General features: G+C 42.6%; 2 protein-coding genes across 3 annotated transcripts; one reads left to right on the top strand and one right to left on the bottom strand.

Annotated features, from left to right (window-relative positions):
• The first annotated feature begins 6,853 nt into the window (after window positions 1-6,853).
• Window positions 6,854-8,735, top strand: LOC115593270 (uncharacterized). The gene is made up of 2 exons (XM_030436767.1): window positions 6,854-7,695; window positions 8,235-8,735. The coding sequence occupies exons 1-2, from the start codon at window positions 6,859-6,861 to the stop codon at window positions 8,559-8,561; spliced, it is 1,164 nt and encodes a 387-aa protein (XP_030292627.1). The 5' UTR covers window positions 6,854-6,858; the 3' UTR covers window positions 8,562-8,735.
• A 402-nt stretch (window positions 8,736-9,137) lies between these two features.
• On the bottom strand, window positions 9,138-14,449 carry LOC115592404 (uncharacterized). 2 transcript variants are annotated; one of them, XM_030435078.1, is made up of 4 exons: window positions 14,296-14,449; window positions 12,141-13,205; window positions 11,111-11,227; window positions 9,138-10,715 (listed from the first exon to the last, which is right to left on the bottom strand). In XM_030435078.1, exons 1-4 carry the CDS (start codon window positions 14,371-14,373, stop codon window positions 9,624-9,626), a joined length of 2,352 nt encoding a protein of 783 aa, XP_030290938.1. In that variant the 5' UTR covers window positions 14,374-14,449; the 3' UTR covers window positions 9,138-9,623. The 2 variants fall into 2 exon arrangements, with proteins under 2 accessions (XP_030290938.1, XP_030290939.1); XM_030435079.1 differs by having other exon boundaries at window positions 9,138-10,712.
• Window positions 14,450-15,762: the final 1,313 nt, after the last annotated feature.

Raw genomic sequence — 15,762 nt, 5'->3', positions numbered from 1 at the left:
CTGTTTGAATGATGAACTTGGAATGACTTACTGACAATACCAGCTTTTTATACCCACAGAATGTTGAAATTGATGCCACATTGAAAAGGGTTGTCTTTTGGTTTTTTGGTATTGGCCCCAATATGTAAGGCACACTGTACACAGTGAGACCATTACATGGAAAACACAAAATGAGGTGTGTCTATCACCCCAATACAATTGCCTCCCTATCCCAAAACTCTCTGAAGTGAAACAAACACCGTATGTATGGAATCCACTGAGTCTCTCACAATATCCCTAACTTATTGTGAGTAGTGTAGTTTATCTGATGTTGACTTGTTGGTGTTGTTCCATCCATCCATCCATTATCAACCGCTTATCCAAAATCAGGTTGCGGGGGCAGCAGCTTCAGTAGCGAGCCCCAGACATCCCTTTCCTCTGCCACATCGGCTAACTCTGGCTGGGGAATCCCCAGGCCCTCCCAGGCCAGAGAAGAGATATAATCCCTCCACCTGGTCCTGGGTCTACCCCTAGGTCTCCTACCAGTTGGACGTGCCAGGAACACCTCCCTAGGAAGGCGCCCTGGTGGCATCCTCATCAGATGCCCGAACCACCTCAACTGGCTCCTTTCCACGCAGAAGAGCAGCGGCTCTACTCTGAGTCCCTCCCGGATGGCTGAGCTTCTTACCCTATCTCTAAGGGAGACCCCAGCCACCCTGCGAAGAAAACCCATTTCGGCCGCTTGTACCCGCGATCTCATTCTTTCGGTCATGACCCATCGCTCATGACCATAGGTGAGGGTAGGGACGAAGACTGACCGGTAGATCGAGAGCTTTGCATTTCGGCTCAGCTCCCTTTTCGTCACAACCGTGCGGTGAAGCGCATGCAACACCGCACCCGCTGCTCCGACTCTCCTGTCAATCTCACGCCCCATCATCCCCTCACTCGTGAACAAAACCCCGAGGTACTTGAACTCCTTCACTTGGGGCAAGGACACATTCCCCACCTGGAGTAGGCAATCCACCGGTTTCCTACTGTGTTGTTCCTTGAACATCAAAATTAATGTTGCTCCAGCACCATAATTTCTGATTACTAAAGGACTAACTCTGCATTTTAAAGTGGATGAATGTTCTTCAAAATTATTTTCTCACAATATTACATTTCTCCTGATGGTGGTTCATAAGAAAAAATTGATTTGTTACTTGTTTGAAGTGGTTGTTAACTTCATTCCAGCAGCAAATTCCATGGAATCTCACTCAGAACAACAGTGATTTTCAGGAGCATTGACACAAACTACACTGTGTGCAGGTCTAGAATATATCATAATGGAGGTTCATTCTTCAATTAAGAAATTGTTTGACTTCCTGTCAGTATTTCTTACTGGTTGCTAAGCCTAAATAGGATCAGGGCTATCATGTGTTATTTAAGGTTTAACTTTTATGGAGCATGTAACTGGTTCACACACTGAAACACACACCACCGACTGTAAATAAATAGTTAGCTATGAAGAACAGCATGCTGGGAATGTCTGCCCTCCTACCTAAATCAACCAGCGATTGCCCTTTTTTCACTTCTGCTAAACCATTCACACAACCATCCACTTGTTTCAACCAGAAAACTTATTTGCTTCTATAAAAAGTGGAATATTGCACATTTGTTGTAAGGAGACATACAAAAAAAGCAACAACTGTTCCACCTTGTGTCAGGGAGTTATTACTGCTTATCCTTGACCTCCCCTGACTGCTTGGATTGGAGGTGTGACTCTGTGTTCCTCATGGCATTTTAAATGGATCACCTGAAATAGAAAAATGTCAATCACAATTTTGTGACTTAAACCACACTAGTACTTCTTGGGTAGTCGGCCTGTTAGTTGGTAGGCCAGTTTGAAATTTGTTCAACAGTATTGGATTGTTTCAGAAATTATAGTCTCTCAAGGATGAATCCTAATGATTTTGGTGATGCCCTGCACTACTCCTAGTGCCACAAACAGATCAAAATTACAAATGAAACCTAAATTAACTTTTGCAGTGTTATGAGTTTGTAGGGGTTCCAATGTAATATCAGCTATTTACAAACAGGCTCAAAGGCAGCTGACTGTGATGATCAAGATATATGCTATATGCTCTATATTAAAGATACAATGTGTAAGAGTTCTGCATTTAAAAGTCTTAAAACAACTTAAATACTTTGTTGAGTTGTGTACTTTCATTATTCAAAATGTTTCCAACAATATTCAAACCCAGAGAAATCCATAATTTTACAGAAGGTAACAGTCCATTTCATTCGTTCAGCTGTTGCTATTATAACCTCCAGGAGAGAGACAGAGAGTGAGGACGGAAGTCATTGTCTAAATTTCACCAAAATAAAACTAAAACATTAAACTTATATTAAACATTTGTCTGTGAACATTTTTGCCTGAGTCACATCAGATACATTTCATGTAAACACTGTGTTCACCACCAGCCAAGTAGAGTTTGACCACAGGATTATTTGTTTTAATTTCAGTTTCTCGCACAAGTATTTTTTCATTCTCTATGCAGACATTGTCCTTCACTGGCCAGTAGCCGTGTTGTTTCCTGTCCAGACTTTTCTTTTTCTTGGGCCAGCCTTTCATGTGTTTCTCACACACAGCTTGCAACGCGCTGTCTGCTGCCGTTGCCTTTTCCAGTTGATTGTTTCCTCACTCAGGGCATCTGTGGCCTCTAAGGAATACACAACTCTCATATCACAGGGGTTCTCAATAATATTGTCACCATCTCTGTTCATGGTGGCGCTTGAGAGTGTGTCGGCAATGTACATGTGCTTGCCTGTTGTGTATGTTACGTTTAGATCATACCTCTGCAGTGGTAGAAGCATTCCTTGTAGCCGCATTGGTGCTTTGCTCAGCAGCTTGTGCATGATGACCTCCAGTAGCACAGTAGCTTATGGTCTAACTTCCATTAACTAGTCTGCCATAGACATACTGGTGTAATCTCTTAGCAGCAAACACTATGGCAAGCAACTCTTTCTCTATTTGTGCATACCTCTTTTCTGTGTCAGTGAGCGCTTGTGAGGCATAGAACACTGGGCTGCCATCCTGCAGCAGACAGGCTCCCAGTCCATCTTTTGAGGAATCAGCTTGTTGAGTCAGCGGTTGCTTGTGTTCATACAGGGCTGCCAAGTTTCAGAAAATGACAAGAGTGAGACTTTAGTCATATGATGTGTTCGGCGAAAAAAAATTTGGCCTTTTTTAACATCGATTTATTCCTTAAGACTGATGTCCTCATCTCCATGCCAGCGGCTCTCCCTGCACTGTGGCCTTCTAATGCTAGTCTTAATTAACCAGAAATTTGTATTTTTGACAAAATACATTTATCAGGGTTCTTGCAGGTTTCAGTAAGTCAAATTTAAGACCTTTTTAAGACATTTTAAGACCATAACAATTAAAATTTAAGACCTTCACGACGCATTACCAAATATTTTTTAAAATCAAATAAATTCTGAAAGAATCATTTTATTACAATGAGTTCTGTCATTAACAGATAAACAGGCAAAAAACAAACTTGCCTTCAAAGAGAGCAGGGTTTCTCAACCTTTTGCAAGCTGGGCCCCCCAAAGCTGGTTCATTGCACCCCCCCCCCCACAGACGCGTCAGGGCCTGTTTTGGTGCATGAAATATCTGGGGGCGGGTCGGTAAGGTAACACTGAGTGGCCTTGATGCCTGTCAGTCATGATGAGTCGCATCTCGTCACCTCTCTGATGTGTCTGCAGCTGAGCACTGTGATGCATGTCTCTCTCCCCGGCCGGGAGAGTTATCATACCGTAAAATACCAAATAATAGCCAGGCTGGCTGCCAGGGCGTTTATTTGTTTCAATCACTTAACAGACCAGGCATTTATTTGGGACCAGGCGGCAATTTGGGACAGGCGTTTAATTCCTTCCTCACAATAATCCAGGATGAAAATGTCACAAACTTCTCCAGCTTCTCTGTGAATTTTCCGGCATCCTGCTGGGCAATAGTTGTCTTCTGCAAGTGAAGATGGTGCGGCGGAGGAAACAATTTATCCAACCAGCACTCGCTGCAAACTCCTCATCTCTGCCACTCATGGTGGCGTACATTTGTTTCACCATCGCCCTGATCATTTTGCGGGACACTCTCTCGTGGCGTGCCCGTTTGCTGATAACTCATTCCCACATGTTTATCTCAGGCTCCTCGCTAGCCTTCTTCCTCCATCCAGCAGGCAGCCTGGCCCTGTTGTTGTCCTCCTCGGACAGACGCTTGCGTGAGGCTACTGAGAGACTGACCGCCTGTGAGTGCTTTTGGACTGGGGAGGGACTCACGGCAGTATCCGCTGCTCGTTGAGCACAGTAACTGCAGAGTGATACGTACTTTCAAGTCAGAGTCTCCAAACACACACTCACCCATGTCTCTCTTTCACACACAGGAGAACGTCGAGAGGGTTTTAAATGTCGGCGGTGTTGTGTGTGAAAGATAGTTAGAGATGCCAAGACCTGCCTTACGTTGCTTCTGATTGGTTTATATTGCGTGGTGCCTTCCGTGGTTGGTTAGATTTAGGTACAAAGGACTGATAGATTGGTCTGGGATTGGTTATCTCGGTCAGTCAATCAGAGTTACTCGAACTACGGCAATCCGCGAGGACCAAAGTTTATTATCATTAAAAAAAATAGAGTATTGAATGGGGAAATATAAGCGTGAGAAATGTCAAGTGTGGCGTGTGGTGTGAGATTGGGTCAAATTGCGTGACTGTCACACTCAAAGCGTGACGCTTGGCAGCTCTGGTTCATAGTACCTTAGCACTGGGGCTTGTGAGGGTAGACTTCAGTGTCTGTAGTGCTGCGCTGTGTTGTGGGTACCACTGCCACGCTACATCCTTCATAAGCAGTTGTCTGAGGGGTGCCATGAGTGAGGTTCCATTTGGTATGTACTGTGCCAGGAATTTTGTAATTCCCAGCAGACGTTGGAGACCTTGTTTGTCATCTGTCTCACTTTGACCTTTGTGTTGTCCGCCCTCTGTCCTGCTACCGTGATGACGTGTATACTCCCATATACTTCACTGTATAAACTTTGAACTTGATTTTGTCTTTGTTAAACTTTACATTTGCAGTCTTTGCTCTCTCCATTACTTTCTGTAGGATTTCATCATGATCCCGCTCTGTTGATGCTGCAATGATCATATTGTCTGCTATGACGTATATACCTGGGATGTCGCCAAAGATCTCACAGTTCTTCTGCTGGAACACTTCACTGGCAGACTTGATCCCGAATGAGAGTCTGAGGAAGCGGAACCGGCCACACGGTGTGTTGAAGGTGCATAGCTTAGATGACGGCTCATCTAGCTTGATCTGCCAGCATCCGTCCTTCTCATCCAGGATGGAGAAGATGGATTTCCCAGCTAGTCTTCAGGAGTAGGAATGGAGTAGTGCTGGCGCTTGACTGCCTCATTCAGGTTGCAAGGATCCAAACACACCCTTAGAGCACTGTTCTTTTTCTTTGTGGCAACAAGACTGTTCACCCAAACTGTAGATTCACTGACAGGTGTTATCACCTTCCTATTCTGTAAGTCTTTGAGTGTCTCTCTCAGTGAGTCCATGATAGAGAGGGGTACGTCACAGATATAAGTAGTAGTCCAGTCCAACACAGTCGAGCACCGAGTGCTTGATCCAATATACCACAAGCAGCGATGCGTCTTCCCCTTTGGATTGCATGAACTCTTTGATTTCACCCAAAAGTGACAAAAAACATGCAAAACTCTTCCCCTGCCCAGACATCGGATCTCTGCGTGCAGTAACAGGTCACCATTTTCAGCTGACAGCTCATCTGAAAGCACCTTGTAGCTGGTCACTTTTGCACATAGCGCCTGCTGGTGAATGATGCAGCGGTAATGCAGGCATATTGGGAAGTCTGTGTCACCTCTGCATAGTGCAATGAAGCCTGCATGTCGGCCCATCATGGAAGCAGCCCTGTCTGTAGTCACCGACATCAAATTTTCCAATGGCATCTTTTTCTCCACAAACAACATCTTCACGGTGTTGTAAATGTCAACTCCCCTGGTTGTTGTCTTTGAGGGTCGTAGCGTCAGGAGTTGTTTTTTGTGGAGAAATCATCACACACTATTTAGATAAACATCATCATCAGCTGAGGTGCACTGCTGCTGTCCACAGACTCCTCACACTGGCTAAAGCACCTGCACTTAACCAGATCCTGGTCCAGCTGCTCTGTCAAGTTTCCGCACATAGCTGACACTCTTATAAACTATCATACTTGCACCCAGTTGGACATCGGAGAGAGCGGGGATGACATCGGGACCATTCTTTTTGTCTATGAACACAGGGTTTGCAATAACCATCACTGCTCTTTCCAAGACCTCCCTATTCAAAAAGGCTATCTTGTTCTGTATCAAAACATGTACAGCTCTAGATGAAGCTTCAGATGCTTTTTGTGAATTTTTCACTGGCCTCATGAAAAAAGACTGCTGTTTGCCCAATGCTGCCTTGAACTAACAGGCTTTTTTTGCCTGTAGTGTGTTGCCAGGTGGGTGGCTAGCTAGGACTCGCCACATTGTTCTGCTTTGCAAAATGAGACAAACACACTTTTTTTTCACTGTTGTAAGACTGTTTTCTACGGAGCCCCTTAAGGGACATGGGGGAAAAAAAAATGATGGGTGAAAAAAAAAAAAATGATGGGTGAAAAAAAAAAAAAGATGTCATTTTTGCGGGATCTCGCAAAGGTTTTGCGAGATCCCGCAAAACTTTTGCGAGATCTCGCAAAGCTTTTGCGAGATCTCGCAAAACTTTTGCGAGATCTCGCAAACATCTTTTAATTTATGTCAATGTATATCCGGGTCAGGGAAACCGGAAGTAAATCAAACAAATGCAAACATGGAGCGCGCACACCCGTGGGAGAAGTTTATGGAGTTTTATTTTGAGATTGGCCTCAAATATAAAGACATTAAATCAGTGCTTGGCAGTAGACACGGTTTTCTCATAAGTGAGAGGCATCTGAAGAGACTACTAAACGCAAGGGGATTCTTTCGTCGCAAAGCGTACTCTGATCTTGCGGTCCTGGTTGAATTCATAAGCAACCAACTGCAATACTCTGGACAGCTTCATGGGTACCGTTGGATGTACGCCAAATGCAGAGAATATGGACTACGAGTGAGGAAAGAGGATGTGCGCTTGGTGTTGAAGGAGCTGGATCCAAGAGGAGTGTCTTTAAGGCAAGCAGGACGTCTCAGACGACGGAGCTACTTCTCAAAAGGGCCGAACTTCATCTGGCACTTGGACTCGTATGATAAACTGAAGCCATATGGCATTTGTGTCAATGGAAGTATTGATGGCTTCTCAAGAAAAATAATCTGGCTTAATGCGTACACAACAAGTAGTGACCCAAAGTTGATCGGAGGTTATTACATAGAAGCAGTGCAGCGTTTATGGGGCTGCCCTAGAATTGTGAGAGGCGATTTTGGAACCGAAAATGGCTATGTTAGAGGCTTTCAGCGTTTCCTCGTCCCCGTTCACCCAGACGGCACCCATGATAGTTACTTTGAGGGAGCCAGCACCGCCAATCAAAGAATTGAATATTGGTGGGGTTTTCTTCGCAACCAGTGTGTAGAGTTCTGGTTATCCTTGTTTGCAGACCTCAGAGACAACGGGTTCTTTGATGGTGGATTTCTGGACAAAGGCCTCCTTCAGTTTTGTTGCATGGGACTCATTCAGGTGAGTTAATGCATTATAGTGTTTTCATATATGTGTGTGTAAGAGAGAAGGAGTAGGAAGAGAAGTAACAGAGGAAGAGATGCAGAGAGGGAGGGATGAGAGAGAAAGAGGCAGAGAGGAGGGGAGAGAAAGAGGCAGAGAGGATGGGAGAGAAAGAGGCAGAGAGGAAGAGAGAGAAAGAGGCAGAGAGGAGGGGAGAGAAAGAGGCAGAGAGGATGGGAGAGAAAGAGGCAGAGAGGAAGAGAGAGAAAGAGGCAGAGAGGAGGGGAGAGAAAGAGGCAGAGAGGATGGGAGAGAAAGAGGCAGAGAGGAAGGAAGAGAAAGAGGCAGAGAGGAGGGGAGAGAAAGAGGCAGAGAGGAGGGGAGAGAAAGAGGCAGAGAGGAGGGGAGAGAAAGAGGCAGAGAGGAAGGAAGAGAAAGAGGCAGAGAGGAGGGGAGAGAAAGAAGCAGAGAGGATGGGAGAGAAAGAGGCAGAGAGGAAGGGGTAGTTGATATGTATGAAAAGTTCTTCCTAAAAGTATGCATCTTCTTTTTAACAGGATGAGTTGGATGACACTGCACAGGTTTGGAACGCACACACCATCAGGCCATCGAAAAACATAAACGTCCCCAGCGGTCGGCCCAATGTGATGTATGCATTGCCTGAACTCTACGGAACAAGAGACTTCCTGTCCCCAGTTGACGATGAACATATCCAACTGTGCAAAGATGAATGTGTCTTTCGCCGGACGATTCCATGTGATTCAGATTTATATGAACTATGCAATATCTTTATGGCCGAGTCCCATCTGACTCTACCGACGGATCCGTATCAGGCTGTGAACTTGTATATGCACCTAAGAGAAACCATAAGTGCATCTCTGTAAGTCAGAAGTATTTAGTGGTGTCATGTAGGGGCCAGTGAGTTGACCTGTGAAGTGGAAGGAGCTGTTGGTTCCACAAGTATTTTTCCTTGCTTTCATATCCCTTTTTAAAGTTTGCTTTTAATGATATTCTCAGTGTTGGTCAACACAGAAACATGGGGTCTCCTGTAAAATGTAACCGTGCAATCCCATGCTACATATGTTTATCTTCTATTAGTATAAATTATTGGATTGATATATGGATCAAGGTACAACACCAATGAGCTGGTGTTGCTTTAGAGATAAAGCCTATCAAAGTGGAATCAAACCTGTGTAAAATTCAGAACTAATACTAAAACATAATGTCCACTTATAACTCCATCAATTGATGGAAAATAATGTTAAAATTCGGATAATAATTAAATTGTAACTGTTTACGCAAAAGGGCAATAAAGTTAGTGCTGAATGTGAATATTTTCTGTTATTTCTAGTCTTTTATGATGATTTATGAAGATCTTTAGGCTCCAGGAACTTCTGATGACTTCCTCACTTTAGTAAGTGATAGCATGTGTTTTAGAACTTCGACACAAAGACCACCTCTGTGAAAATTAATAGGACTTTTATTACTTCTAGAACCAAGTAGTACAAATATCAAGTGACAGTAGAAAAGCACAGGAAAATATTGTGCATGAACAATCTGGGTAGCCACTAGCCAAACCGCTGTAATGTAACTTCTCTAACACCTCAACATCAGCAATTCATTAACAGTTCTACCGGTGATAGACAACTCTATATTCTATCTTTTTCAAAACAACTTTTGCCTTCAGCTGAGTTAGTCTCAAATTGATGGAAATGAAAACTGCAGTCATTTTCAAAGGATAAATAAAAAAATTCAACCAATGTTAAAACTATGGTGGTGTACTATTGCACCACAGAAAATAGAATTTCAGACTGCTCACTATACGGTTCAGTGCATCAATGACAAAACAACAAAAACAGACAAAAAATTAAATATAAATAAAATATAATCAGCCATGCCACGATGAGGCTTGTTACTGTTAGGCCTGATCAGGACTGCTCTCAAGCTCAAAGGATATCCATTTCAAAGTAGTTGCTCGACAGGATGTTGTCAAACTCTGTGCGAAATTCAGGGTAGGAACTGTATGTACATGGCACTTCAAGTGTAGCCCCACAGGTATGAGCAACAGGCCTTCTGTTGAGCCCAGTTTCAGCATTAAAGCATATCATGATTTTGTCAACACATATGACAGAGGAACCAGTGCAGAAGCGCAGGATTTTTTCAGCTTTGGTTTGGTCAGCGTTTTTCACATAACGTTGAAGATGGTTAAAGGTTGACTGTTCGCTCTGAGACAGCACCATCTTTGTAGTTTCAAACAGTTGCAACACTCTTTTTCCTGTGGCCTTCTTTGACTCATACAGAGACAACACACTTTCCTTGTTTGACAGTTTCAGCTGTACAAGTGACATGGGTGTGGAGAAGCAATCGACTATATATTTTGGCTCTTGGAGAATGGCTTTATGAGCCATTGATTCTATGGCAGGCTTCATGCTGTTCTTTGGAGGTAGGAAATGGGAACCCATCCTTGTAAAAAGGTCGAGCAAGTCCTCTTCATCACTTTCCTCCATTGTGCCTTCGAGAGCCTTCTCAACAGCAGATCTCTCAACTGGAGGAAGGTAGTTGAGAAACGATGTCATCAGGATGTCTGCATCAACTGAGTCAATTCCATGAACGCAGGCTAAAATGAAAGCCTTTGATAGCCTCACTGGCATGACACCATGGTCTAGTAATCCTTTCACCCAGATCCGTCCAACTGCTTGCCATTCAGCCTCACAGAAATCTGGTCTCAGCCTCGGAACTCGCTCTGTTTCCCCTTCACACTGTTCAAGAAATTGCTCCCAGAATGCAGTGTAAACCTCCCTTGACACTCCAGCATCATCGATAGCTTTTTCATTCACAAAGTCCATCTTTAGAGTCAAGTTAATTATGCTGCTGTCCATAAATACTGCCAAAAGATCTTCAACAACCTTTATCCTGCAAATTGATGCACGTCGTGTGTTCTGTGGATTTCCTGGGTTGCTGGCTGAGGCTGATGGGGGAAGCGGGCTGCTTGAGAGTAAAGGCAAATCTTGTGGTAAGAAATTCAGTCCACCGTCCTGCTAGAAGAACAAAACATACACATTACAAAAACAGAGTGGTCAATGAAAGAAGAAGAGGCTAAGTATCCTAACTTGTAGTATGTTTATGTCATGGTCAAAATAATACTGGATCCTATGTTTCCCGTAATGCAGCTCAAAAGCATCTATTACGAACTGGACACATCCAGTTTATAACACATGCTTTTTATCCAAAATATGATATCTCCTAGCCCAAGAAAAGTTAACCCTGACAACATCAGTGTGACATCATCACAGTTACTTTTTCAGACTTGACAGAGTTTTTTCAAAGCCTCACAGGACATGATATAAATGATATAAAAAGCTCTATTGCATCACATCTTTACAGTTATGTAAAATCATACAGTAGTTTAAAGCATGTGTTCAGGGTTGTTTACCTGTGTAGTTTGCGCTGCCTGCTCATGTATGGACTGCACATCTAGTCTAGGCAGGCCATTAGCTGAAGGCAATGGGAGTTGTAAATCCTGCGAAGGTACTCCATTCACCTCAGCACTCTGAAGAATAAAATAAGTATAAACATATTAGTTGACAGCAGACACTTTGACCCTACAAGTCTATGATGTGATTGCAGACTGTAATTTCTAAGTCTTTCTAAATGAGTTTTCTACATCAAACTAACTTGTAGTTAAAACCAGGGACACTCAAGAGATAGTCTGTAAAACATCCACCTCTTTGGAGAAATGAAAAAAAGTTAAACCTCTCAAAATTCAGAGACAGAATTATAATTAAGTCACAAATCAGTGTTACAAAAATTGCTGCACAATCCCAGGAATTAGGTCAAAAGGACTCTGTTGACTTCCACTACTACAACTATTCTGCAGCTTGCTAAATGAAACAATTGGTATTTGTTTTTAATACAAGTTGTGCATGACATACCACTATACATTAGAAATTGAAGTTCAGGAAAAAAGACATTTAATTGAGAAATTTCAGTTGTTGAAGTTGTGAAAGCAAACATGCCTGGCTGAAGAGAGTAAAATCTTACACTAAGATCATACAGTGGAATTCCACAGGTTTTCCATCAGCTCTTAATTGTTTTTTTGCTATTTAAATGTTTTAAAGTAGCATAAGCAATTAAATGTTAATCAATTATTGTTGCGGCAAAATGAAGCTCTAAATAAGCATGGGGTGACCTAAGTACAATAGGTGTTCCACAGCACTAGGTTATTTCATTCAGGTGCCCATATAATACTGGGGGAACAGAACAGTCCATATGTCAAAAAAATATATAACATGGTCAATTTTTTCAAAGTATGAATGCACAATTGAATTTTTTAATTCATAGAATGAAATGTTCTATTAATGTAGCACTACATTTCTGTATTTTGTCTTTTTTTACTGGTTTTAATACCTGTATTAGTATTTCTACCTCCTTACCCCAAAACATTACTGATCTTATCATATTACCTGTGTGACATCCTCATTGTTGACGTAATTCAATGTTATCACAACTGTCTCATCACCGCCTGCTCCGCCAAGGTCATCTTCCGGATCCCATTCAATTGTATCTGCCTCGTCTACTTCTGGAACGTCTTCAAAAGTTTCATGACAGATGTGCTCAGGCTCTGTTTGTAGGAGGTCATTAGGAACTGCACTGGTCAGATCAATGATTTCAAAGCAGGAGCCCGGGAAATCATTAGAAGGCTGGAAATGATTGCAAACTTTATCTTCATCATCATCACTTGTGTCGGTGTCCTGCCCTTGGCCAATGAGAGTTTGTTTAATGTCTGTTGAATGAGAGGGACGTGATTTTCCTGGACCTTGTGCTGCATCGATGCAAGATCCATCTATAGTCAACTGTGAATCTGCTCCTTCAGTGATGCTGCCAGATAAATCCTCAGATAAGGAATCTTCAATACATTCATCCTCTTCACATGAGGATCGATCTGTTGAAGGTTCTTCTTCTTTTGTGCAAATGTAAAATCTAAGCAGCTTCAGTTTGCTTTGTTCATACAGTCTGCCAACAGTGTCATCAAAGGGAATCTTGTTTCTTTTAAAATCACAGATGTCAAAGGTAAACTCATCAGCTCGCCCTTTGGTTGACTGTCCATCTGGGAAAAATAGGTCCTTTCCCATTTCCAAAATCTGAGCAACAGTTGTCGTTTTTTCCACAGTTGCATGTCTTGTTCCTCCGCCTTTGCTGGTCCTTACTTGATGGTATTCATCACTGCCAAAATGAAGCCATCCAATTTCAATCTTCCTGGAGGTCTTTTCTCCTGCAGAATTTTTTTCTCTTGCCATCCCTTCACTTCTATTTTGGTACACACCTGATGTACCACGCAGCGCTCCTTTTGTCTTTGATTTCATTTTTCGCATTCCTATTTTATCTCTTAATCTCTGTATAAGAGTATCTTTATCGGTGCTGCACTTTGTTTGTTGACAGAAAGAGAGGACAGCTACTCGGTCACCATATGAAGTGATATATCTTGCCATTTGCTCATCAGTCATGATGGATAGCACTGCTTTGTCAACCTGCAAACATAATATAGAAGAAATACTTTTAATGCTTACTTTAAACATAAAAGATAAACACACACACACACACACAGATCAAAAGCCAGGACCCTCCTCATTCAAAATATTGTCTGTGTTTCAGTGGTAGCCAGCCCCTGGACATAGCTGGTCTTACAGTAATAGAGACTGTACAAAGAGACGCCAGATAGAAAGCTGGCTTACTTCACATGAAGTCAATTATATCCATTTCTATTTAGCAGAAATCTAGTTTTGTTTTCTTGTTAATTTATTGGGTGCAGTTTCCAGTTAATGAGTAGTAAATAGTAAATACAAGTGGCAGCACATTTATTTATTCTGCTGCAGAAAGGTGTTCATGGTAATACGTCAGCAAAAGACAGTGCTCTGTCAGTGATCATTTGGTTTATCCAATTGCCTGAATTATTCTGATGCAGTTTTGGTCTTGTTAAAGCCTGGCCAACGTTAGGTCATTCATAAAATCATCTGCAAATGGAGATCGAATTGTGTTTATTAAGATTTCTGCTCACTGCTCCCATTTCAGTAAGATCACTGGCAAGAGTTGCTTGCTAAATTCTATTTTGTGCAAAGCTTTTTCATCACTAGGACGAGCAAGATCAAAGCACTTTAAGCACAACACGTGTCATACCATGTATATTATTATCTCTTAAGTATTTGTAGTCACTGATAAATAACTGGCAGGGAATATTTGTAAACCTGGTCACAAAAGAGTTTAAAAAAAGAAGAAAGTTTTGTGATAGATGTAACGATATTTAATTAAACTAACGTTAGCCTCTACAGTAGTTTCTGGCCATGGCGTCCAAAGTTACCATGGTAACCACTTTTGATGGCGATAAACGACACATAGCTTGACATAAAGCAAAGTACAATTCATCACCAATAACCCTAACGACGAAACTTTATGACTGTTTGACTGGCATAACTTACGTAAGAGCAGGGAAGCGATGAGCGCTGATATTAGTTTAAGCTAGCGTAACATTAACGCTAACTCCCTTTCCCCCTAACGTTATATAAGTCACTATCCCAGGATCTGTGCTGTTACGTCAATTTATTAAATGACTTTTGAGCCCACCTTGTCTCTTTGCATACGCATGATGTCCTCTTTTGGGACCTCTCTTGACCGCAGGAAGTGCTCCAAATCCTCCTCCATGACTCATTGTTTTTGCTGATCCCCAAATGGCCAAGTGACCGGAAGCGACCAGCAGTGTTACAGCTTTTGCGAGATCTCGCAAAACCTTTGCGAGATCTCGCAAAAATGACATCTTTTTTTTTTTTTTTCACCCATATTTTTTTTTTTTCACCCATCATTTTTTTTCCCCCCCATGTCCCTTAAGGGGCTCCGTAGTTTTCTTCTTCCCTGCTTTTGCTTTTCTGCCACTCATCCAGCTCCCTATCATAGCTAAGCCTGCTTGCTTGTCTCAAGAGTGAGATGGAGGTTTGTTTTCCGTTCGAAACTGAACTTTGACCCCAGACAATGTCAGAGTTCATTTATGAATAAAACATTTAAAATGTTATATTCAATATTGTGCCTGCAGGCACCTGGTTGCGGGCACAATATTGAATTTAAAATTTGCCCATGGGCACCGTGTTGGCTACCTCTATTCTAGTATGTTCTGCAGATGTTCAATTAGTAGCCGTGTTTAGACAGAGCACCAAGCCGCCAATTTGCCCGTCCTTTTGGCATCTCGGTCCACGGTTTTAGACAGAGGCCAGCCAATTGGCCTGCTATCTAAAAACAAGGCGGCAATGTGCCGGCCTCAGGTGAGGTGGGCGGAGGTGTCGATGACCTGCACTGTTGTGCAACCCACAGCCGGGGAGTTTAAAAACCAAGTAACAGCTGATCACAGCAGTCAGTCCTTCATTTCATCTGCGGAAATTAAGATGAACAACTGGACAGCCGCTGAGATCCAGGAGATGCTAACATCTCCTCGGTCTCTGTAGCTGTTTGGTTGTGTTATCTTGATGTTGTGTCGGCAAGCTAAGGACGGTCGCTACTTTCAAATTAAAAGCCCCCCGCTAAGAACCCAGTTCTAAACTCCAATGGGGTGCAATGTAAAGCTCTTATTTTGAAGACAAATGTGTTGTCATTGTTCACAGCCCAACTTCGAGCTTCACGTCACGTCACATGTTTATGCCTACCTCAGAGGCGGCTTTTGGAAATGGAGGAATATTACGCCTCCGTTTTAGGAGGACAGGCCGGCACATTGCCACCCTGACCTTGGAGCAAATGTGCCGCCTTTTCTATCTAAAAAGGGATACTGACTACTAGTTTAAGTCTAGATAGACAGAAGGGAAAGGGGTTATGTATTTTAATACATGATAATAGTTTATGTTTTGCACACATTCTGGTCAATTCTTAGGAATTCATGTAAGGAGTGGTTCGAGTTATCTTTGCAGGACAGTGTGGGTTAATTTAGGAGGACTTTGGAGACCTTGTTTGTCTTCTGGGGTTGGCATGTCGACAATCACTTTGATCTTTGTGTTGTCCGCCCTCTGTCCTGCTACAATGCTGATGTGTCCCATATACTTCACTGTATCA

Source organism: Sparus aurata, chromosome 12, assembly GCF_900880675.1.
Source record: "Sparus aurata chromosome 12, fSpaAur1.1, whole genome shotgun sequence".
NCBI lineage: Eukaryota > Metazoa > Chordata > Actinopteri > Spariformes > Sparidae > Sparus > Sparus aurata.
Note: the sequence above shows the minus strand (reverse complement) of the source record. Positions and strands in the feature narration are given on the sequence as shown.

Bases quoted from the DNA above. Each gene is read 5' to 3' on its own strand.
- LOC115593270 (XM_030436767.1), top strand. From the start codon at position 6,859: ATGGAGCGCGCACACCCGTGGGAGAAGTTTATGGAGTTTTATTTTGAG. The intron at 7,696-8,234 runs GTGAGTTAATGC...TCTTTTTAACAG, and splicing joins GTTGCATGGGACTCATTCAG to GATGAGTTGGATGACACTGC.
- LOC115592404 (XM_030435078.1), bottom strand. From the start codon at position 14,373: ATGGAGGAGGATTTGGAGCACTTCCTGCGGTCAAGAGAGGTCCCAAAA. The intron at 13,206-14,295 runs GTGGGCTCAAAA...TTATGTTTGCAG, and splicing joins TGCGTATGCAAAGAGACAAG to GTTGACAAAGCAGTGCTATC. The intron at 11,228-12,140 runs GTAATATGATAA...TTTATTCTTCAG, and splicing joins ACAATGAGGATGTCACACAG to AGTGCTGAGGTGAATGGAGT.